Here is a 23,546-nt window from a genome sequence, read left to right as displayed (position 1 = left end):
GCAGGGCAAAGGAGCACTCGGTGGCTGCCAAGTCTGAGCAGGAACACAAGTGGGATAGGAATGGTTTTATGTTTCGAGGGGAAAAGTCGACCTCGTGGTGATGGTAGCTCTGATTCGCTGTGTCGCACGCAGATCTTGGTACCGATGGAACCAACCTACCTACCTCCACTGAGACCACTGTGTCCCGTGTACGAGGAGCTCTGACCTCCACCTATGGACCAACTTCTCCAGGAACAATGCTTGGGGCAACATCTGGCGGCACGGTGCCTTCCCAGCACTGCCCAATGAATGTTAGGGGAAGCCCGAGCAGCAGAACTCCAGGGACTCAGGCTGCAGCTGACCTCCCCGAGGGTCTGAACACCGACAGTGACATTTTAACTCTCTTCCATGCATTCATTCACTCCAAGAACGAGCCCTTGCTTAGCTCTATCAGCATGAAACACTGCCCTCTGCTTGCAAACCTCTGTGCTCACACCGGACTGCCCGGCAATCCCTCGTCTGGAAGGATTCCTATGTCAGGACCCTCTTTCCCCCCACTCATTTCAGAGCTTCCCATGAGAAGGGTCTGCCATGCTGTTACTGGCACGCACACGTACCAAACCCCAAACTGAGCCGAGGTCACCCAGTTCATTTCAGCAGAGACCCGTGTCCAGATGGCAGCCTTGGTTTCCATTGGCTTCCAAGGCCAACGACTGTGCTTTACCACCACGCTTGCTTCGCTTTGAGCCCTTCTGCTTTCCTATTGAATTTTTTTTCCTTTTTTTTCCCTCTTTTTTTTTTTTTTTTAAATTTTAACCTTTTTTTTTTTTTTTTTTTGCTTTTTTCTTTAAAAAAAATTGCCTCCTTTTGCAAAACGTGTGTCCAGGTCTTGTTATTGCTCCCAGCTGCCCGATGGAGGACGGCACTGTTTGCAGCCCCAACTGCAATGACCACAGAGTCAATTTGTGTAGGTTTGATGGGACAAAGACGAGTGTTGGCCATCCCTTCTTTCTGTTGTTCATCCATTGGGCTTTGTCTGATACCAAACCTCCGGAGCAGTGGTGCAATGTGCTGGTTGCCCCACGCTGTAGAGGATGGAGCTGTGCTATTCTCTGCCCTCCTTCCTCCTTGCAGGAGGTTGCACTGCTCAGCTGTGAGACCGGAGGGAGTTGGGTGCAAGAGATGCCAAAGGGTGGCAAATGTCACCTTCCATATTGCTGGGGAGATCGTGGTCGTGTCACAGCTCTCCTCACATAAATATTTAATGCTGTTAAGTAGATCGGAGCGATGCAGATTCCTGGTTGGGTTCTCAATGGGCACAAGGCAGTGAAATTAGAGTAAATGGGTGTTTGGCTCACAGGTTGTAAATAGACATTTTTTGAGTAGTAGCTCTGTTGTTTTTTGGTTTTTTGTTTTTTTTTTTGTTTTTTTTTTGTTGGCTCTTTTTAGGTAAATGTGAGCTTTTTGTTTGTTTGTTTTTTTCCCTAAGTAAAATCTCTCCTTTGACACTTCCTTTTGGGGACAAATGTATTCGATTCAGTTGTTTCTTATCCTGCTCCATCAGTGCTGTGTGATGAGGTGATTTGCCATAGGGATCTGCGGGCTGCACGGGGCTCTGAGCTCCTTCACACAATGCACCGAGCCCCGTGTTGTGTATAGAACTGCATCTGTAGCTTCACATGAGGTGTATGGGAGAGGGACAGGCACTGATTGTAATGAGAGAGAAGTGAAAATGATAAGGTAACTTTTTTTTTTGGGGGGGGGGGGGTTGTTGGGGGTTTTTTTTGGGAAAAAAAAAATAGAAAATACTTCCTTTTAAATATTAAATCAGTCGAAACGTCGAAACGAAAACTTTCTTTGTGATTTAAAAGAAGAAGAAACGAATCATTTCCTGCCGGGAAAGTAAAAATGCGGATGGGAAGCACTCAGCCAACCTCTGCATGGCCATTCCGAGGGCACTGCCTCCCCCCAGCACTGTGCACAGCCCCATGCATGGGGATGGCGGTGACCACTGGCTCCAAGCTGATGTATTTTTTTTTTTAACCCTGGGTGTTGGAAATGTTTCTGGGATAACATGCAGGATGAATGCATTGAGATGTGTGTGATGCCGCTCTCAACTTCCTGCATGACCTCGGACAAATCACTTAATCCCCATCAGGTGATGGCGATGGTAATCCTTCCCTTCCCTTCTCCTGGCCTTCAGCTCGTGTAAAACACAACAGCTCACAAGTGGTAAATGAGGCACTGCATTGTGCTCCCACCACAGGGGGCATCGGTTATAGCAATGTTACAAAAACTCCCATTTCCAGCTCATTAGTGCTATGAAAGCCTCACCTTATCTCGTAGATAGGAGCTCAGGAGAGAGAGTTCTGATTGCCCTCATAACCCCATCCTATACACTTAAACAGGCAGCCCTATGCTAACCCTGTAGCTGAGCTCTAAGCACTGTTGGGTTCAGGGTCAGCTGACAGCACACTTCAACCCTTGGTAAAAGGGTCTTGGAGGTTTTCAAGCCAACAAGTGAGTGTGTTACCATACCTGGCAGGAAATGACTGCTTTTCAAGCCTCCCAAAGCCATAAAACAGCAGTGCAGGGAACAACTGCTCGTGGTGGCAATGAAAACCGCCATAATCTACAGGACAACCCAACCTGTTGCCCATGCAGACCTCAGCTGTCAGTGCATTCCTGTCTGAAACGCCTCTGGGTCCCATCCTATTGCTGCTGAGCATCAGGGATGCGACCCTGTTCACCTCCCTCCTGCAGAATGGCCATTCACAAGCTTGCTGGAGAAAGGAGCTGATCCCAGGTAGCCCCACAGTCAGGTTGAGGACACGGCATTGCTCTGGGAGCTGAGCTTTGCTCTCCTCAAGCCAGAACTCAAACGGCATCCTCAGAATGGGGAGGGAGCCCATCCAGGTGCTCAGATGCACACAGCAGATGTTACAGCATCACAGGTGACGTTCCCACATGACCACTGCAGCAATGAGGGCTGAACAATGTGAACACAGAGACAGCAGGCTGTGACCTGATCCACCCATGGGATTGAGCTCTGCCTGGTCGAGGCAGGGCCAGGAATTGGGTTTTTTTTTTTGCTATTGATTTCTTTGAACAGAGTGAACTCAGTCTGGAGCAGCAGGGCTCTGCTCCTCGCCCTCCCCAATGCTCTCTGTGACCTGAGGGCAATCATGGAGCATCCTGAAGTGTCTCAATGTGCCCTCCAGGTCCATCCCTGATGCTCACAGCCCTGGGGCTCACCTTCCTGGTGGTGGTAATGAAGCACCCAGCACTCCTGCACCTGCAGGCCGAAATTCAGGCTCAAGTTATGGATTTGGTTGTTTCTGGGCAGCAGGATCTGGAGCCTGAGCTGCAATGGGACTCCTTCCAAAATCACCCTGAGATGAGGACACTCATAAGATTTAAGTGCTTGCTGCCACCACCTGCATGGAGCCCTGTGGGTGTAGGAAGGGTTTGGGGTTGTTGGGGATGTGGGGCACCCTTCAGACGGATTGAACGAAACCAGAACCAACACGGCGCTGACTCCGAGGGTTTGGGAGCAGCGTGGCCCTTCCTGGTTACTCACCTCTGTTCTGGTTCACTCTTCCTGTTCGGCGTGTTCCTGACACCTCCAGCTCATCCATCCCCGCTCCCCAGCCCCTATTTTCATCCCTTTCTCCCATCGGAACAACAGCTCCACAATCGCGTGCAAAACCAGACAGAGAACTCCGGAACGCTCCGAAAAAAAAAAAAAAAAAAAAAAAAAAAAAAAAAGCGTGTTTTCCGTCCCTATGGGGTGAGCGGAGGGCAGGAGATGGGCGGGCAGAGGGAGGAGGGTAAAGGATAGGATAAAAGCAGCCGGAACGATCCGCACCGCCTCTCCGGGCTGAGCCGCTCCCGCAGAGCCGCGAGGGAGGAACGGCAGCTCCGGGTGAGCAGTGGCGGTGAGGAGGAGAGGTGGGGGGGGGGTCTGTCAAGTCCCGGATACCACCTCCATCCCTGGGGTATTTTAGGGCTGGATGGGGCGGGGGTGCGGTGATCGGGTTCGTTGCCACGCGGTTTAGGGCGGGGGAAGGAGGAAGGGCGTACGGGGAAGCGGTGCTGAGAGGAACCGGCTGCGTTCGGTGCTCGTGGGGAGGGTGCGAAGCGCGTTTGGGAGCTTTCGTGGACGCGGGTTAGGTGAGCATCCCCCCCGTTCATAGCTCCCTTTCTCTCCGTTCAATAGGATGCTCCCCATCGTCCTCGAGGTGCTCGGCAGCCTCCTGGCCTGGCTGTGCCTCTACGCTGCTTTCTGCCTCTGGAACAGGCATCGTTCCCCCGAGTGGAGCTGCCGCCTGGTCACCCTGCTGCACGGGGCCATCGCCACCTGCCTGTCCGGGTACATCGCCCTCTGGGACGGCCCCTGGCCTCTGAGCCATGCAGGTGTGTGGGGGGCCTCACCCTGACACGTCCTCACACCATCCTATGGGTGGAGATCCAACTGCTTTTGCTGTCTGTCCTCTCATATGTGTGTTTTGGGAGCGTGGCAAGGCTCAGTCCAGCTCCTTGCTTCTTCCTCAGCATCTCCTACCTTTTGTTGTCCTACCCAGGCATCTGCTGAGGGTTCTCAGGTTGAATTTCATTGCTCTGCTGCTGTCAGATGTGGCAGTGTGGAGAACAGGCTCGATGCTGTTTGCATCTGGAAGGGCATAATAACTGCTGGCACCAGAGCGTGGGCTTCTGTTTGTGCTTTTCTATCACTAAATCTCAAATAGTTCTGCTGGTGGGGTCAGGCACTCCCACCCTCCTTTCTAAAAGGGTGAAGAGGAAAGGAGAAATGTAGTGTGGGCTGTGGGAGAGCAGAGCTGTGCATCCTGGTACCCAGAGGTCCCATAGGATAAGCTTGGACAGCAAAGAGCAAAGCTCCAACCTGTGTTGCTCAGTGTTCTAGAAGAATATCTTGATTATCTTGCCCTATGTTAATGCATCCTTCTTCCTTTCAGGCTCACCAAACACCACTCTCCAGGTCCACGTGCTTTCCCTGACGCTGGGTTACTTCATCTTCGACCTGCTCTGGTGCTTCTATTTCCAGACAGAGGGAGACCTGATGCTGCTCCATCACACGCTGAGCATCTGCGGCATGGTGCTGGTGCTGGGCTTGGGCAAGTCTGCCACCGAGGTCAATGCAGTGGTGTTTGTCAGTGAGATCACCAACCCACTGCTGCAGACCCGCTGGTTCCTGAGGGAGATGGGCCTCTACCACTCCTTCCTGGGGGAGGTGGTGGATTTCTGCTTCGTGCTCCTCTTCCTGGTGCTGCGCATTGGCGGAGGAGCTCTGATCATGTATGCCATGGTGACGGCCCCAGATCCCAACTGGATCCTCAAAGGGGGAGGCCTGGCCATGTACGTCGTGTCCTTGGGGTTCATGGTTGAGATCTGCCGCTTCGTAAGGAGGAAGATGTTGAAAAAGTACCATTCCTGGACGCGCCTGAGGAGTGTGGATGCACCTGTGAAAACAAATGGGCACTTGGCAGCTCACTGACAGTGACTGTGGATGGGACCCTGGCTGCTGGAGCCTGTAACCGTGACAAGAGCTCCTAAAAGTGGTGTGGAAATGACATCCTGGCACTGGCAGCTCTCTACAAGCCCTGGGGGAGATGGATGGTCACTCAACACGTGGGAAAGCTGACTAAATAGGGATTTCAGTGGGAACGCAAGGAACATGGTGTGTCTGCTGGGCTGCTTCCTCTTCCAGCCCATAATGCACAGCCTGCAGTGGGGCTGTGCCAGACACATCCACAGTGCAAAGACTGACTTATCTATGATTGTGTTGGAGGCAGTGTTATCTCGCAGTGCAGTTGGAATACCTGATCTGGAACATCTCACCCTCTCCCCAGTGGAGCCAGGTACAGGTGTGACCCAGCCAGGATGTACTCAGTGTTGTTCTCTCTTCAAATGGGACAAAACATTGGACCAAGTGCTCGAATGAGAGCTTGTGAACAAGGCTGAAGTGCCCATAAGGGGACGGTGGGGTTGTTCTTGGTGTGAAGTAATGGTGCTGTGGTTCGTGAGGGTGAGGCAATGTTCTACCTCATTGTTTTTAGCAATACATTTCCTTCTTTTTAATACTTGCATTCAAGGAGATAGTGATCTCAGAGCAGTGTGACTCCACTGGTTGGACAGTGCACACCTCTGTTCCTTGCAAACAGGAGTCTGGAACCAGACTTGTGCCAAACGCCTCCTCATGGAGCGCATCACCTCGCCTTGCACTGATTTCAGAAACTCAGGTGCTGTGTGTGTGAGGGCTGACAGAGCAGAACCTTCTCTGGATGCTTTGTCTGTCTTGCTGCAGGCCAGGAATGCGGAATGCAAGGCTGACAGGAGTCTGGTGCTTATTTCCAGGGGTGACAGTGATGTTGAGGTGGATCTCAGTGTGACATCACTCCATGCAGTTCTCAGCACATGGATCAGTTCTCTTCTTTACCTCTCAGAATCGTGTTCTGACTTTCCCCTGGGGTTGTAATGTGAATTTCCCTCGACTTGTGTAGCAGCATCCTGCTGGAGCTCGAGAGCCCCTGCAGCTCCTGGTGGCCTTTGTCACACGTGTCACTGCTGTGGGGTGCAGGAAAGGAGCAGCTCTCTGCCCTTATCTTGCTAGCTGGGCTCTGCTCAGCACTGATAGCTGGGCTGCAAGGTGTCTGGAGAGATAAAAGCTAATAGCATGAATGAACTGAATGTTAGGTGTGACCTTCGGGTGCCATGCAGACCCCAGGCACGCAGCAGGTCCATGGGGTTGGGCAGATGGAGCCTGGGAGGAGGGCACTTTGGGGTCATGGGCTGCTGTGAGAGCTCCCCGGAGTGATCAGACTTCCAATAAAGTTGCATTCTCATTTTAAAAGGGAACAGTTGCTGTAACATTCTTTTGTTCTGGGACTGAAGGAGGCAGCTGGAGCTAATGAGGCTGGGCTGGATGGGGCAGCCTGGTCTGGTGGTTGGAACCCTGCTGTACCCCAGTTTTTCCATGCAGAACAGCTGGCTGCAGTGGCTCTGTGAGGTGGGAAGTAATGTGCCCTCAGGTGGTCATGGCTGTGTCTCAGCTCAGGCATGGTTTTAGTGTTAAACCTCTGCTGTGATGCTGGAAGAGCATCTGGCTCCACCCCCACCATCCCATTGCATTTCTTACTTGCTGACCTTGGAATGGATGTGATTTTCTTAATGCTGGCCCCTAATTTTTCTGTTAAACACCTGTAGGGGGATTTATCATCACAGAAAGTGACCGCTGCTGTGCAAATGACCGTCAGCAGAGGTTTCTGTCCCAGGTTGTTTTGCTGAGTGCTGTTTGTGTGCAGGCAAAGCAAGCCCATTGGGATGGCTGACTGTGCACAAAGAAGGAAATGAGAGCATGAGCTGCACCTCACTGCCGCTGCCATCCATTGGGTGAGATCTAACGTGCCACCTCACAGCTCACTGCCTTCCATTTGTTTGTGTCATATGAGCCATAGGGAAAAAAAAAAAACCACCCATCCAGCTCCTCTGGAAGTGACTTCTAGCAATAAATGATCCTCTGAAGGCTTTGAGTTTAGAGTCTCAGGGCTTCTTAGTGCTATAACCATCATTGCTGTTCCCACCTCGGCAAACAGGTTGCTCTTTACCCCGAGCTAGCACAGCTCCATCCCATTTATTATTTATATCCCCTGCATGTGGCGGGGGGGGTGGAGATTCGTGATCCTTGAGGTCCCTTCCAACCCCGGCCATTCTGTGATTATTGAGGCTGCTGCAGCCGGCCCAGCAAAGGCGGAGGAAAAATGCGATCCGTCAGAGCGACGGGCGCGCAGGTCGCGTCGCAAGGATGCCGGCCCTCCATCCGCCGCTGGGGTCAGCGGTCCCCGTTCCCCCCCCCCCCCCGCCGCGACTGCCGTCTCTCCCCCCAGCCGCCAGGTGCCCCCCGCCCGCCGCTGCCGTTTCCTCTTCCCGACGGCCCCATTGCGGCGGCGGGGCTCGGAGCGGTGAGTCCGGCAGCTCCGGGGCTGCAGGTGGGTGCGGGGCTCCGGGAAGGGCTCGGTCCGGTTGCTCGGTGTGCATCTGTGCATCTGTGCGTTGGGTTCCTCCGGGTATCGAGACGCGTTTATTGGCTCTAGAGTCTGCTTTTTTCCTTTCCTTCCTTCCTCCCCCCCGCGGCGCTGCTGATAGCATCAACCCTCTTTTTAAAGCAATAGTGAGGATGATAACAGTAATGGCATTGCTGCGCTTTTTAAAGGATGTCGACCTTTACGGAGGTGTAATTCACAGATGCAATACATACCGTGTATCCTAAGGGCAAACATTTAGTTTTGGGGCGTGATTGCAAGAAGCCCCCACCTTTTGGGTGTATGGAGATGTGTACAGGTTGCTTCTCTCCTCCTCTCCTGGTGCTCCTTTCCCTTCCATCGCTCAGGATTCCTCCTGCCTCACCCATCCTGAACCGGGTGCCTCGAGCTCTGCTGCTGTCACCGGTCGGAGCGGTTTGTCGTGTCCGTGTTTCATCTCCCCGTGCTCCCATTATAACATAATGGCTTTGTTTATCCCGCCCAAGCCGTGCTGGTGATGCTTAAAACAGGCCGGGCAGGACGGCTGTGAGTCAGCCCCGACCCCACACCACGTGCGTTCCTCCCGGTGTTCCCCACCGCAAACCGGACCGGTGGCACTCGGTGACACAGCTGTGACACAGCTGGAAAAGGTGCCGTGACTCAGCTCCTTCTGAGCACTCAGCCATAACGATGCATCCCTCAGATTGCAGGTGTGTGGGCATCGCTGCTAATCCTTTGGCATCTCACAGGTTTGAAGGTCTTGGTGCCACCCACAGGTGGGAGAGCTCACTCCTCTTTTCACCACTTCTGTGCATCCCTGTGGAGGGGGCAGCGGGGTGGGGAGACTGGTTAGCATTGGGCCTAGCAGGGGGCCATGTGGTGTGGGGGTTTTCTTGGATTTTGTTTCAGGAGAGGAGGAACCCAGGTAGCAAACAGCACGACTGAGCGTATCTGGTGGGGCAACACAGGCAGGTTGAAGGGCAGGCTAAGTGGGAAGGGAAGGGGCAGGAGTAGCATGGATCTACACGTGGAGCTCCTCTGCCTGTCCCTCACGCAGTGGGATGAGCATCAGCTTATCCCAGCAGGTCCAGCATTGTGGGGTTGTGCTGACATGATCAAATTTTAGAGCTCCTGATGCCTCTTGTTCTTCCATCCCTGTGGCAGGATGCTGCTCGCTCTGCCCCTGCGGGCAGCCTGCAGCCTGCTGGCCTGGCTTTCCCTCTACACGTGGTTCTGCCATCGTTACAAGCACCGGAGCTATGAGTGGAGCTGCAGGCTGGTCACGCTGACCCACGGCATCCTCGCTACGTGTCTCTCTGCTTACATAGGCTTCATCGACGGCCCCTGGCCTCTGAGTCACCCGGGTGAGTGGCAAGAGTTGTGGTGCTGAGTCCCCCCCACGTGGGTGATGGCATGCGGTGGGATTTTCCTGTCACCCCAGTGTGGATGCTGGGATACAGCGTGGACGCATTTGAAAAATGTTTGCAAGGATATCTGATGATGTTTATTACTGAAAGTGCTAAGGAAATGGGGAGAGTGGTGCTGTGTTTTGCTGCTTTCGTGCCCTCCCCAGCTGCAGAGTGCAAGGTCGCACTGGGTGGCCATTACACGTGTGCAGCTGTCACTAACAACGGCAGGATTGTGGCAGAGCTGTGTCCAGCCGTGCCGAGGGCGAATCCCCCTCCTGCTGATCCATCACCTCTGTGCCCTGACGCTCTGCCCGATGTCTTTGTTGCAGGATCCCCAAACACAACCCTGCAGGTCCACGGGTTGTGCCTGAGCCTGGGTTACTTCCTCTTCGACCTCTGCTGGTGCGTGTACTTCCAGACGGAGGGTGCCCTGATGCTGGCCCATCACCTGGTGAGCATTGTGGGCATCGCCGCATCGCTGGCGCTCGGTGAGTCGGCCGCCGAGGTCAACGCTGTCATCTTTGGCAGCGAGATCACCAACCCACTGCTGCAAGCTCGCTGGTTCCTCAAGGAGATGGGCTGCTACCACAGCCTCACGGGGGACGTGGTGGACTTCTTCTTCGTGGTGCTGTTCACTGGGGTGCGGATCGGGGTGGGGGCCTGGCTGATGTACTGCGAGCTGACCTCACCCAAGCCCCGCTGGTACATCAAGCTGGGAGGTGTCGTCATGTACGCTGTCTCCTGGGTCTTCATGGTCAGCATCTGCCGCTTCGCCCGGAGGAAGAGCATGAAGAAATACCATGCGTGGAGAAGCCAGAGGGGCAAGGAGCTGAGCTTGAGAACGAACGGACATCTGAAAAGCCACTGATGCTGAGTAAGGACTTCCTCAGGCTCACAGGCTGGCAAGGAGGGGATCGTGCCTGAGATGCCGCTGTCGGGAGAGGAGCCAGCACACGTTAGCAGTTCTGGAGCCAAACTTATTCCTGGCATAACTCCACTGAAATCCATGGAGCTATGCCATGGGTTCATGGGATCCGCAGCGCTTGGCCTGGCAGAGGCTGGCTCAGCGTGTACGTAAGCACACCCTAAATTACACGAGTGAAAGAAGGGCTACTTTTACCTCCTAAACACAACTGGTCCAGCAGTGCAGGTGTACATAGCAGTGCTAGCAGCTTCCTCCTTCGGTGCTGGTGTGATCTCAGAAGAGATGGGAAAACAGCACTAGATATTGGTGTTCTGTGTTCTGTACAGTCTAGGCAGCTAGATGACTCTTTGTCCTGCTAGGAAGAAGCATGTTGGAGTGTTTTGTGGGTGCTGGGATTCCTGGCTCATCTTCCAGCCTGTTGGGTGACCTTGGGCAAGTCCCTGAACTTCCTAACCCAGTGCCTCATTTCCCCATCTGTGAAGGGGGGTGATGGAGCTGGTCCATCTGTTATGCACTTTCAGACCTTTACTCGAGAGGTGCTATGGAAACACAAAGCGATGGTTGTCTCCACTTTGTTCTTTATCCCCGTGTTTCCTTTGGGAGAAGTGATGGTGGTGGTTGAGCTACCCTTTCTAATTCCATTCTGTAACTTATTTGCTAACACATGGATAACTGATTTTCCAATTGAGTCAGCAGCTCTGCTCAGTGTGAGCGCCTTGCAGGACTCGGTGCTCTGAACCCAAAAGTTGCCACCCCTGATGTGAAGCACTTTGGGGACTTTTTCCACTCCTCTTCACCCCGACTGTTAAAGCTCCAGCCATGCTTTCCAAATCCTGCCTTTAGCCCTCTGGGTGAGCAGTGTTCTCCATAGGAGGAACCCCATCAGGACTTGCAGTAAGTGGTTTTTGGGTGGACCCCTGACGTGGGCGCTGCTGTGTCTGCAGAATGGCAGCTCCTCTTTGCTGTACTATTGGTTGTTCCAGATTCAGGCCAGTGCATCTGAACCCAGAGTCTGGCACTTAAAGATTGTGGAGGAGTGTAGGTGCTGGGAAGATGACTGGAAAATGCAGCTCACTTAGAATGAGCATTGATGTTTTTCCCCAGGACAGTAGCTATCAGTTTTGACAAGAGTATTTCCTGGGATATGTGATTAGAGAGTGTCCAGAATACACCTCCAAAACATGCTGGTTAGGGTGTGATGTTACAAAGCAAGGCTTGTTGTCTGCCTTCTGGGCTCCAGCATGGAATCCCAGACCCAAGGAAGGAGTACAAAGCTGTGGAGCACACAGTGGGATCTGTCCTCAGGTCAATCTGCAAAGGGAGCTGCAGAACTAGCGTGAAATAATAACTTGTGTTTGAATTACTGTGTAATAGCAACTAATGTTCCACCAGTGAATGGTGTAGATGCTTTGTATGATGTTTTATAAAATAAAGATTATTTAATTACTGCTTGATGTCTTTGGGTGCAGCCCTTCTGCCGTGCTGCATGGGTTGGCATTGCCAGTGGAAATAGTGTTTAATGTCAGAAGGTGAAGGTCTGTTTGGTGTAACAGATGGGAAATAACACCATTCTTCATCTCAGTAACAAATCCCTTTTCCAACTGGAGGACATCGATTCAAGCAGCAGCAAGAAGACTCCATGGCAGCGCTCACAGCAGCTTTGCCCTTATGCGTGCTGCTGCTTTAATTATGCTGATGTGGAAAGAAAGCTTAGTGCTATAAAAACACTCACTGTGGCTTGGCTTATCCAGGTTTAGGCACTGTAATACGCTGTCACAGTGGAAGCCCTGGTAGATTAGCCTATCTGTGCCTCAACAAAGTCAGCAAAGTATTGCATGTGTCCCAGTGACTTAAAGCAGAGAGTGGCCCTGTATGCAGTTCCAGTGGACTGGATGCAAAACAAGCTGCTTGTCTACAGGAAGCAAACCATGTGCCTATGTTAAGGCATGGATGCTGAAGGGCTCCCACACAGCAATGTGGAATCTGACAGAATAACAAAAGGCAGAAGACTTTGTCAATTCAGTTTTTATGCTGGGGGTCAGCAAAGCTCACCTACGCGACCTGCAGCTCTGAGTCAGGGCATGCTGGCTCGCAAAGCTGTCTGTCCTCCATTGAGCTCTGCAGGGTGAGTTGTTTATCCCCAAGTTGCTCTGATGGTTTGATTATCCCATCTGAAACGCGTGCGAAGTCGTCCTCAGGTTAGAACGATGCCACTCGCTGCTCTTCGTGCCCCAAACGTGAAGCTATCAGGGCTCTATCAGCCTCCTGCCTGCGCTCGTGCTGAGCCCATAGAGGCGCTCACGGAGCTCCGGTGGGAGCACGGAGCGGCCCTACAAGGTTCCCCCAGCAGGTGGCATCAGGGCCCCGGCTGAGCCCGGAGCCGGGCAGGGACACAGCCCGCACAGCGCTGCTGGCAACCCCTCCCAGTCCCATATGAGGGACCCCAAGGATTTGTTCTTTTCTTCCCATCCTTTAAGGCAGGTTAAGAATTGGTAGTTGATAGGACTCGGCATTCCTCGCACCAACAGCCCTCCTGAGCTGAGCTGTTCTGCTGTGGGCTCTAAGGGACAGCTGGGTCAGAGCGCTGGGGTGCAGCCCATGGCTTTGCTGGGTGTCCAGGTTCAGATGGCAGCACCAGCTCTAACTGTGGGCTCGGGGAGGGCTTTGCAGCCACCAACCAAAATCCATTCTAATTGCTACCGCACAGCATAATTGCTTATTGATTTTTTTTTTCCTCATTGTAAAACTGCCCAGGCAGCAAAATGTCATAGACATCTGTGTTAACATAAGCACACAGTCAGCTCCCAACAAAGCACAAAACCACAGCACAGCGCTCGCAGAAAGGAAAAAGCAATTATGGTATCAGAGTCTACTTTGGAATTGTTTCATTGTTGCATTAAACACGGAAATGCAGCCCATAATGAGCAGGAGTTTGTCTGGACGAGGTGATGGGAGGGCTTTACACCTCTTGGCATGGCTGTGGTTTTACACAGTGCTTCTTCTATACGACACGGAATGGATCCTTTGGCCGATGTTCATCAGCATCACTCTGCTGAGTTTTATGTCCGTTTGCTGCTGCTGAGCTTGTTCCCATCACCCTTTTTAGGATATCCTCCAATTAACTGTTATCGTCACTGCTTTGCCACACACGATAAAATAGAACTAAAGCAATAAAGAAGCGCTGAGGTCTGATATTGCCAATGCCTGCAGCGAGGTGGGTCTGCATGCCCTGTCCGGATGCTCTGCAGGATAAAGGCACGGAGGGATTTATTGCATTGAAGGGAGCTGCCGTGGATACGGAACCGCAGCACTGCTGGATGCATGTCGGCACTCCTGTCTTTCTCCTCTTTCTTCCCCAAAAGGAAGCTAGGAAAGGAAGCGCAGATGCTCTGCGTGTCTCCATCGAGTGCCATTTAGAAAATGATTTCATCCCACGCTTCCCTTCTTTGCTCCGAACTTCTCCAAAACAACAAACCCATCAAAGGGCTCTCCGCCTTCCGGACTGCTCGCTTCTCTCCGAGGAGGAAAAGGAGCCGGTCCGAGCATCCCGGCATCCTCAGCACCACGAAGCGGAACTTCACCCCGAAGCGCACGGTGGAAGCACGGCGTACAGCCCGGCCCGACGGCTTCGTCTGGATAGAAGCCGAGCCGTCCGCTTCCAAACCCTCAGCGCTTCGCGTGAGCGGAGACATCGCTCCGACTGCGCCGAGGGATCTCTTTGCGCAGGAGCAGGCGGAGGGATACAGCGGATATCGCCTCTCGGAGGGGAGGAGTCGGTGTCGCGGTTCGGCCCCGCTCGGCGCAGCTCCGCCGGGACGCGCCGCTCCCAGCCGGAACAGGAGGGGCGCGGCTCGCTCTCCGTCTCGCAGCAGCGGCAGGACTTTGCCCGCAGCGCGCAGGCCGAAAGGAGAACGGAGCCATCCCGTCCGGGGACGTCGGAGCTCGGCGCCCCGCCGCGGCACGGGCCGGGCATGGCCCCGAGGGCCTAAAGGCGGCGGCGGGCAGCGGCCCAAACCCCCCCGCCCTGTCCGCCCCGCTCGGGCCGCCGGCGGGCGGGGGGTCGGGGCGGGCGGCGGCGGGCGATGGGCGGCGGGAGCTGAGCTGAGCCGAGCGGCCTGCAGGGCGCAGCGCACCGGGCTGCTCCTCGCGGGGGGCATCGCGGGGAGCGGCTCTTGGCTTTTTGCTGAAGTTTTTGTTTTTTTTCCTCCGCTTACTTCCGCGGGTTGGATTCTGAGTGCGCGAAGAGTTTGGGATTCTTTTACTTTTTTTCTTTTTTCTTTTTTCCTTTTTTTTTTCTTTTCTTTTTTTTTTTTTTTTCCTTTCTGAACTGCTTCTCTCAGTGCGCGCCTCCCCCCGCAGCGGGGTTGCGGCGGGGAGCCGAACCGCACTGACAGCCCCGCCGTGGTCGTACCATGTAAATTGGATAGCACGAGCTCTGGGCAGAGGCTCCAATGAGTGGCACACAGCCCGCGACCACGGACAGGTCAGTACCCAGGAATCTCTCCCGGTTCGGGCTTTGAAACGGGTGACAGGAAAGTGGGTTTGCAGGGATTGCTTTGGGACGTGCTTCGTGTCCTGCTGCTTCAGGCTGGAGAAGAGGAGGCTCAGGGCAGACCTTATCGCTCTCTATAACTACCTGAAGGGAGGTTGTAGTGAGCTGATGGTCGGCCTCTTGTCTCGTGTGACTGGTGATAGAAGTAGAGGGAATGGCTTCAAGGTGCGCCAGGGGAGATTTAGGCTGGACGTTAGGAAATATTACTGCTCCAAAAGAGTGGTCAGGCACTGGAATGGGCTGCCCAGGGAGTGATGGAGTCACCGACCCTGGAGGTGTTCAAGGAACGTTTGGATTTTGTGTTGAGGGATGTGGTTTAGTACTATTGGTGATGGGTGGATGGTTGGACTGGGTGATCTTGGAGGTCTTTTCCAACCTTGTGATTCTGTGATTCCAGCTCCTCGCTCAGCATCTCATAGCATCGCAGCAACCAGCGCTGGGTGCTGCCTGTGGATGTGCAGCCATCCCTGCTGCAGCCGGGGTCAGCCCAGGTGAGGCTGCACTGCCCAGCCCTGGGTCCCCTCCTGCATTCTATGGTTCTCTATGGAGCAGGTGGAAAAATGCATTTTCTGTTTTGAGGAAAGCAGCTTAAATGCAGTGGGGAACCCCTGTTGCACTTCTGAGACAGAATGATGGGAGTGTTTACGTCAAGGAGCTGCAACAACTTGTATTTTTCAATACTTGCAAGCAGAGTTTCCCTTTCACTGTGTTTCTTTTTGTGCTTGGTGTGAACATGTGTGGGATGAAGGCCTGAGTTCCTGAGTACCTCCTGGGCACTGCGTGGCCTCCCCAGCAATAGAGGGATGGGGCTGTGGGTGCCATGGGGAGCTGTGGTGAGCTGGGAGCCACATCCAAGCTTCACGTTTATCTCTTCTGATGGGTTTTGTCCTAGGAGATCACCTGGAAAAAAAAAAAACAACCAAACACTTTGGAGGCTTTTATTTTTGTTGCAGCATATGTATATGAATATTGGCAGTGTGTGTTCCTGAGCTGCAGGGTGCTATCAGGTGTGTAAGGTTGCAGGGCACCGAGAGGAGCGTTGGGATTCTCATAGCCAGAGCAGCTGAGCGGTGCGTGAGGATGGGGAGCTGAACTTGTTTGTTGGTAACAACAAAATACTTTCCATTATTGGATTGGAACAGACAAATTGAAAACGGAGCACAGACCAGAAGGGGAAAAAAAAAGTCTCCATTTCCTTTTGTTTTTGCGTTCAGTCATGTGCAGTGCATGTTTGTGTTTGGTGCTCTGTGGGGGCTCTGGCTCAGAGGACCTTTAATGCCAGGTGAGGAGCTGCTTCTACAGCCCCAGCATGCAGTGTTGGGCAGCTCCCAACTCCAGGAAGCCCCCAGCTCTGGGGGAGCTCAGCCCTGCTGTCCATTCATTCCCTGATGCAGCTTCCAGAGCTGGATTTGGTGCCTGTGCCTCTGCTTGCCTGTTCTGTGTTCCCACAGCGTTGTGCAGGGTCTGCGTGGAGGCATTTTTCAGTCGCTGTTGTGTCGGTGAAAGCTTCCTTCCTCTTATGCCCAACATCTGTATTGCCTCTTTATGTCTGGCTCTCAAGTGTGGAATGTAAAGCAGGTGCAATATAAATAAACCCGGAGCTTCTGGTATCATTAGAGCCACACAAGTCATATGATGGCTTTAATTTTCTCTTTATTTATCAGTGACCTTCCTTGGTGCAGCCAGGTTGGGAACTGCCTTAAAAACATAACAACAAAACTCAGCTTGCATCTGTGCCAAAGGTTTTCTGAGCATAACGAGGCAGTGCAGGCCTGCTTTTTTCTCCACGTGAGCTTTACATGCTTGGCTTTTAGATTTATATAGCTGCTTAAGACAGTGACTGCTGCCTTGTGCACCCCTTTGAGATGGCATTCACACCACGTTGTATGGGCTATGTGGTTTTGGCACTCCCATCGCCCAGGTTGCATTTGTCCCATCCTTAGTGTGTGTTGTGTCTCCTTGGAGGTGGTGTGATGTATGGCAGTAAAGTACACATAAATCAGGAGGAAAACAGAAATGGCCATTTCTTAGTGCTTCTCTGGAGGTGCTGTGATGAATGGTATTCTCATCAACATGGTTTCTTTTTTGTCTCATGGTGTTTTCTTCTTTTTCCCAGTGGATCTCAGTGTCTAAAACTGCTGAAATTGTTTTCTCTGGGTATTAAACCCAGCTCGTGTTGATCGTGGCTGTGCTGTTTCCCCAGGTGGGGCTCTGTTACCCAAAGCAGTGTTTTTCTTCTTACCTCTTCTTCCTGCAGCATCTTAAGGTTGGAGGACAGCGAGTGTTTGGGCACTGGGTGGAATCCCAGGTGTTAAGCACAGAGCCCACAGATGCTGAGGCTTCTGAGAGCATCACGAGGCTCAGCAAAGCCAATGGAGAAGCATCTGATAGAGGCCATTCCTGATCAGCTCCTCTGCTGCTGGAGGAAGGTGATCTTGTAAAGTAGTGCTAGAGGTTAGAAATGAGTGCATGAGCAGAAAGTGGCCCAGGATGGTGGTGGTGTGAGCAGTGCGGGGCTCTGAGCCCTGACGTTCACTTCCCCTTCTCTCAGGATGTTCTTTGACTTTCTCAGCTGTTGCTTTTCGTAAACCCGCTGCCCAGCAGGCCGTATCTCGCAGTTCATCTGCAGCCTCACTGCCCTGACGCTTCGTGTTTACAAACACTTACACCCTCTTAGTTTAATATCCTCTTTGCTGCACCGTGTTTGTTCAGAGGGAGGCATTTCTCTTAAGCCAGTAAGTCTTGGGGTGGGCATCTGCACTTGAGGTCTTTAATTGAGGAGGGGAAAACAGGGCTGTTGAGGGGACATACAGCAGGTATCTCAGGTAGGTCAGGGGTTGACAGAGCCCCTGCTCTTCCACTCTGGATGTAGGAGGGATTTGCTATGCTCTTAGCATGCAGGTTTCCACTTCAGTTCGGCCCCACGCTCCTGTCTCGTTACCTAGGCTGCATTTCTGGTGCTGGGGTTGCAGCTGAGGTTGAACTGCACTCTGAGATCCCCACGGAGGGTACAGCATTGGGCTGCCAGGGTCTGGAGGAGGGCTGTGTGCTGTGGTGGGGCTGCCCCACTCTGCTGCCTTGGGGCATTGCAGCCACAGCCCGCCACGCATGGCGGGGCGAGATAAGGGCTGTGTGCTTTGCAAGGGCGTGCTGAGCTGGGATGGAGCTCAGCCATTTGCAGGCTCTGGTTGGCTGCTGAAGGATGATCAGCCTGCTGCTGCTGTATCCTGTTATGACACTGAAGAAACATTTGTATGCCATTTATATATATATATATATTTGTCTCGTAGTTAGCTGTATTTCTTCCTGTAACCGTTCCAAACGTGCTGCAGAGTGAAGCAGTTGCTGGGCTGCAGGACTCGCCCCTGCTGCTGAAGCTCTCTGAAGGAAAGATGCTCTTGGAGCATCTCGTGGGGCACTGATGGCCCTTCTCATGCAGTTGCCTCGTTTTATTCCTAACAGCCTTGTAGTTTTGTTTGCTATGGTTGAAAAACAGGAGAGGTAGAATTCACACATAATTACCCCGGGGAGGCTTTTAATTGCTGATTTGCTCCTCACTTGGTACTAAAATAGGTCCTAATTGTTTCTTATCTACTGAGATGCACTTTCCCTGTCTGTGGCTGTTTGTAAGACCCCAGTGTCATTGGGACTCCTGTGACTCCTGGTGGGGGAAGGGCTCCTTTCCATCCCTGGAATAGGAGGAAGAACTGGAAAGGGAGCTGTGCTGCTGCTGAGTTGTTTCTGGGTAGCTCAATGTTATGAATGCACATTTACTTAGAAAACTTAACAAACTCTATTTTGTTTCCACTGAAGCTGCCTGAGGTTTGCTATTGGCTGGGAGAGAAGCAAACGCTCCCATTTGGTGCTGCATAATTTATGAGGCTTTTTACTAGAGACGGGAGTTGAGGTGAGCTTGATTTTCTAGTTCTGAATAGAGCTGTGGGCGTCGTGATGATTTGGGTGGAGGCAGGAGCAGCATTTCGTGGCAGCCCCATTGTATAACTCTGTGTGCACACAACTCCTGTTACAGCGTTCGGTACCGTTTGGGGTGTGTAAATCAGGAGCAGCACTGGATGTAGGCTGCTTTGGTGTCAGACTATTGGAAATCTTGTTCAGATCCACAGCAGTTGGGGCCCAATGGATGCACTCAGCAACAGGACTGCTCCAGAGCTCCAGAGCTGAGCACCATCCTCCTATTTGCTCCCCAAACTATTGCCTATCATATTGCAAAGCAGTGGGTCAGGATCTGAGTATAGGCAGCCCGCCTGAAGGTAGTGCAGAGCACTGCTCACCTGTACCAGTTGTTTTAAACACTTCATAGCTGTATCCCGAGATCTTTTCACGTCATGGCAGGGCGGGAATTCAATGTTTTAAGCACTGGACATGAATGCTGCCTGGTGCGCAGTCAGCACTGCTGTCCCACGGAGCTCTGCAACACCACCAGGGGTTTTTGGCCATTTGCTCTTCCTGCTCTCAGCCTTCAGCCTGCCCTGAAGTGATGTTTGCTTTGGTCTGGAGTCTGCACTGTCTGCTCAAACCTCTAGGTGGTCCTTCTGGTCACTGGGATGCGTGCTGGCCGTGCTGCTTGAAAGGCAAGCTCAGGCTTTTGCTTTCAGATCTCCAGCCCACAGGTTTCTCACTTAATACCTCTGTCTTCCCTCTGAAAATTGTTAGCAAGAGAGTGACTGATGCGTCCCAGTTGAACTTTTAGGCTGGGTGACCTGAGATGCTGAGGTTCCCAAACATCGCTCTGTCTGAGCGCTCTGACTCTGCTCCTGGTGTTTTACCTCCTTGGAGAAAGGCAGATCTTTCTCTTGCAAAGAGAGGTGATACTGCATTGTGTCCTATTTTGCAGCCTGGGTAATGACTAGGTTTAAAGAATGGAAATGTTGGTACGTGTCTCAGCTTGATTAAACGAAGGGTCAGGAGCTGGGATATGGAGAGTGCCTGGGCTGAGAGTGAGGCCGAGGGAAGGAGCAGCAAAGTTATTAGTGAAATGAGAAGGGATGAGAAACCTGCGGTGTCTGATGAGGAATGTATGAAGGGTAAAACACAAGGCAGGATACCGAGAAGTAAAAAATAGGAACAGCACTTCTAGAGAAAGGCAGGAAGAAACAAGGTTTGCTTCTTTAATTAAAATAAATACGTTAAAAGGGCAGGAAAAAGCAGCGTCCTTATTTCATGTTTAAATGTAAGCATAATTATAAATAGCATAAACAAAACAATGTGCAGACTTTGACGTTCACAAATGGTCTCCTGGACATTGCATTGTTCGTTCCCTGCATCCTTTTTGGGAGCGTTCTCAGTATTCTGTCTGTCGCAGGGCAGCAGGCAGGAACCCTCCCTGTGCCCATCCTCAGGGCTGTGGAGTAAGAAGTGATGCTGTTTACATTGGTTGGCAAATGCTTAAAACTGATCTGCAGAGCTATTTTAAGCTTTGTTTTGACAACGCTGAACCTCAGCTTGGTGATGTCAGTCGGTGAAGGTGCTGGGTTAAATTTGCACTGGCGAAGTTAATGAATGGGGGTTGAACATGTGAGATGGAAAAGACCCTCAGGCACAGCGTGTGAGTTCCTGTATTTGAAATAATTTGGTTGTAATCTATCCGAATCGCTGTCATATTTGTTACTTGGATGCTGCAGTGTCCTCCTGGAGGTTTGCTGTGTCCATCCCTTACATCACAGTGTGTCCTGGCCCGGAGATGCTCCTGGGCCTGGGTTCATTTCAGGCCTTGTGTAAAACAACCCTTTTACGATCAGAGCTATATAAAAGATAGGAAAAGCTGTGTGACCCGACCCAAAGGGCCAATTTTGGTGATTCTAACCAAGTTGCAGTGTTAACGTTGATCCTAAGAGAGAATCCCAAGGTATGGGAGCTCTTGGTTGTTTGCAGCTGGCAGAGGAAACGTGGCTTTCAGGGCATGACTTGGGTTGGTGTCTGTCTGCTGCCCCTGAAGTTTGCCCTAGAAGCCTTCAGAAATACTGGTGGAAACCAACTTGTTGTCCAAGTCCCGTTCCTCCTGGAAGCCGTGAGCGGCAGCACAGCTAATCCTGTTTATGAGAAGCTGATTTTGAGTTTATTTGTAGGCTGTGTTTGTGGTATAACAGGTGGTTATTGCTGCAAGGAGCAGCAACCTGTGCAGGGCAAGGTGCTGGGATCCTGGAGGAGGGCTGGAAACAAACATTTCCCAGTCTGTAGGAGAAGACCCATCTCTGTAATAATGCGCTAGGCTGATCCAAGAGAGGCAGAGGATCGAGTCCACCACTCCCATAAACATGCAAGCTTCAACCTGCAAGCCTGCCTGAATATCTGATGGCTGCTGGAAGGCTTTCTGCTCCGTTGGTGGCTGCTGGGGCAGCGTGCTGGCAGCAAGCAGTCTGCTCACAGCACTGCCTGGCATGGGGGCACTGGGGGCTCTGGGGACATCCTGGTAGAGGGGGGAGCGAGATCAAAGCTGCTGGGAAAGGGAGGAGGATTAGAGAATGGAAGGAGGGGAGCTATAATGAGCAAGGAGAAAAGGAAATAGGAAAAAGCTGCAATGCAAGACATGAGAAAGTCAATAGGAAATGAGTGAGAGGGATAGAAATGGGAGAGCTGATGGCAGCTGCCGGATATGAGAAGGTTTCCTGCCTGCCACTGCCTTCTGGAGGCACACATCAACAGCACAGGGCCAGGAGCTGCTGATGGAAGGAGAGAACTGCCAACCAGAGGCAGGAGCACAGCCGTGCTGACTACAGGTTGGTGGTGGGAGGACCTCTGTGATCCTGAAGGGGCTGTGGGTGCTCAGGGCCTTCCGAAGCCGCTCTGGTTGGGGCAGCAGCAGTGGTAGGAGCTCCGGCCTTTTTTGCTGGGGCCTTTGGAGCAGGAGGTGTGGCTCTGATCCCTGCAGATAGGACAGCTTTTTCCGCCGTCTGAAACATTATTGTGCGGTGTCCGAAATTAGATGATGACTTCAGCCAGCAGTAAGTTGCCATTCTTGGGTTATTTCAGATTGAAAAGGGTGTTTCCCCCTGCTGCCACGGGGCGTCCAGCCATCCGACCTGGTCAAAAAAGTCAGGGGAGCCGTGATAGGAAGAAGAGGAATGAATTAGTGTGATGTGAACTGATGGGCAGCGATGTGACGAGGAGAAGAGTTCTTAGACAGCTGAGAGGTCTTGGGGCTGGCAGTGTGCTGCCGCTGCCTGCTGACACACAGCAATAGGCTGTGGTTTGCCCTGCGCAGTCCCTGCGGTTTCGGCTGCCGGAAGTGGTTGGTGTGGGTGCAGATGAGATCTGAGCAAAGCAGCACTCCGTCGTTCTGGCTGATGGAGGTGGTATGGGGACACAGCGGGAAGAGCCGTCTGCAGTTGTTGTGGGGTCATCTTTGTTTCTGTCCGTGTGCATTAGAAGGATGGGGTGCAGTCTGCAGGTGCTGGTAACACCGCAGCAGCTTTCCCTATGAGATCCAGAACCTGCAGCAGCAAAGGGAAGCACCTGGCTGTGCTGCAGGAAGGGGTGCTTTGCTCTGTGCCCACCCCAAGGCAGATGCCCAGCTGCAATAACCCCTCCTCAGCAGCAGCCCTTTGCAGAGTGCTGGATAGCCCCAAGTTTTACACTCTCTGAAGTTCTTTCTGTACAGTGTTCAGCTCACTCATGCTATGGAAATAAACCAACCGTAATACATCCAAAACACAACCCCCCAAAAAGAGCAGGCATGCTCTTCATGCTTTTCTGTTCATCCAGTGGGAAGATGGAGGAATGCTGGTGCTCGCTTTAAACTCTGGAATTTTGTTTACTTTGGATGTTATCCAGTGCGACTTCAGCTGTATGTATGGCATAGCAAACCTTGACCTCTCCCTTTTCCTCTTAGTAGGCTTATTATCAGGTTTTGCACTCGTCTGAGACGTTAGCTGTGCACTTTGGTGCCTGCACCTGTTCTGTAGTGCTTTTGACTCCCACTCTGGAGCTGAGTCTGTGGCTGCATTCTGCCTGCAGTAACCCAGCTGGTTCAGGCCAGGAAAACACTTCTCTCAGCAGCGTGCAGTCAGGGAGTTGTTGCTGCTCTGGGCTTGGTGCAGCGTGATGCAGGGGATTCCCACTGCCCTGGGCTGCTCACACACAGCTGTGCTGCAGTTCTGGGCCTGGGACAGTCTGCAGAACCTGCTCTTTTTCAATGTGAGCATTGGGCTGCAGCTTCCCTCGCCTGCTCCCTCCCACAGCATTGATGCTCTTGGCTCAGGAAATGGCTGCAGAAGCAGGGGGCATGCCCAGCTTGTGGGGTGCAGCAGGGCTGGGGAGGAGGGTGTGTGGAGCATGCTTGGATGCAACACAGAGGGAGCTGTGCTGTCTGCAAGCATGGGTGGCCTTCAGATGGAGCTGATAAGAGGAGCAAGCATGATGCTTCTATAGGTAAGCTGCACGCATTCGTTGCTTAAATGGAAATGATTCTTTTATATATATATGATGAGATGGAGAAATGATCCGGTTACACTGTGAGCCTCACCTCTGGGGGGAGACGTCCATAGCAGTGATGCTGCACGAGCAGCCCTGCTCTGGGATTTCAAAGCAAGAGGCAAACACGTGCTCTTATGGTTCCAATGTCCAAGCCCTTCGTTTTCTTCTGGCCCCCTGCATGGCATGCTTGGGGCAGGGTGAGCCCTGTG

General features: G+C 52.5%; 4 protein-coding genes across 9 annotated transcripts in view; all 4 read left to right on the top strand.

The window, feature by feature from the left end:
• The window catches only part of POU2F3 (POU class 2 homeobox 3), a 34,826-nt gene extending 34,654 nt beyond the window's left edge, over positions 1 to 172 (top strand). The window contains exon 14 of the mRNA XM_042882489.1: positions 133 to 172. Coding sequence (XP_042738423.1) covers positions 133 to 172 — 40 coding nt within the window. The remainder of the gene's footprint in view (positions 1 to 132) is intronic.
• A 3,642-nt stretch (positions 173 to 3,814) lies between these two features.
• LOC122186156 (TLC domain-containing protein 5-like) lies at positions 3,815 to 6,855 on the top strand. The gene is made up of 3 exons (XM_042882581.1): positions 3,815 to 3,904; positions 4,199 to 4,395; positions 4,956 to 6,855. Exons 2-3 carry the CDS (start codon positions 4,200 to 4,202, stop codon positions 5,492 to 5,494), a joined length of 735 nt encoding a protein of 244 aa, XP_042738515.1. The 5' UTR covers positions 3,815 to 3,904; position 4,199; the 3' UTR covers positions 5,495 to 6,855.
• On the top strand, positions 5,963 to 11,799 carry LOC122186155 (TLC domain-containing protein 5-like). Of its 3 annotated transcripts, XM_042882580.1 has the most exons (4): positions 5,963 to 6,025; positions 9,183 to 9,382; positions 9,757 to 9,878; positions 9,956 to 11,799. In XM_042882580.1, exons 2-4 carry the CDS (start codon positions 9,184 to 9,186, stop codon positions 10,349 to 10,351), a joined length of 717 nt encoding a protein of 238 aa, XP_042738514.1. In that variant the 5' UTR covers positions 5,963 to 6,025; position 9,183; the 3' UTR covers positions 10,352 to 11,799. The 3 variants fall into 3 exon arrangements, with proteins under 3 accessions (XP_042738514.1, XP_042738512.1, XP_042738513.1); XM_042882578.1 differs by having other exon boundaries at positions 9,757 to 11,799; XM_042882579.1 differs by lacking the exon at positions 5,963 to 6,025 and adding an exon at positions 7,946 to 7,985 and having other exon boundaries at positions 9,757 to 11,799.
• Positions 11,800 to 14,455: 2,656 nt separating this feature from the next.
• Positions 14,456 to 23,546, top strand: part of ARHGEF12 (Rho guanine nucleotide exchange factor 12) — a 64,081-nt gene continuing 54,990 nt past the window's right edge. For all 4 annotated transcript variants that reach the window (XM_042882229.1, XM_042882228.1, XM_042882227.1 and 1 more), the window contains exon 1: positions 14,456 to 14,835. In XM_042882229.1, coding sequence (XP_042738163.1) covers positions 14,804 to 14,835 — 32 coding nt within the window. In that variant the 5' untranslated portion in view covers positions 14,456 to 14,803. The remainder of the gene's footprint in view (positions 14,836 to 23,546) is intronic.

The sequence above is a fragment of the Lagopus leucura genome, unplaced genomic scaffold (assembly GCF_019238085.1).
Source record: "Lagopus leucura isolate 7727_CA_CO unplaced genomic scaffold, USGS_WTPT01 Super-Scaffold_100034, whole genome shotgun sequence".
NCBI lineage: Eukaryota > Metazoa > Chordata > Aves > Galliformes > Phasianidae > Lagopus > Lagopus leucura.
The sequence above is the reverse complement of the archived record's forward strand: the minus strand, read 5'-3'. Positions and strand labels throughout refer to the sequence as shown.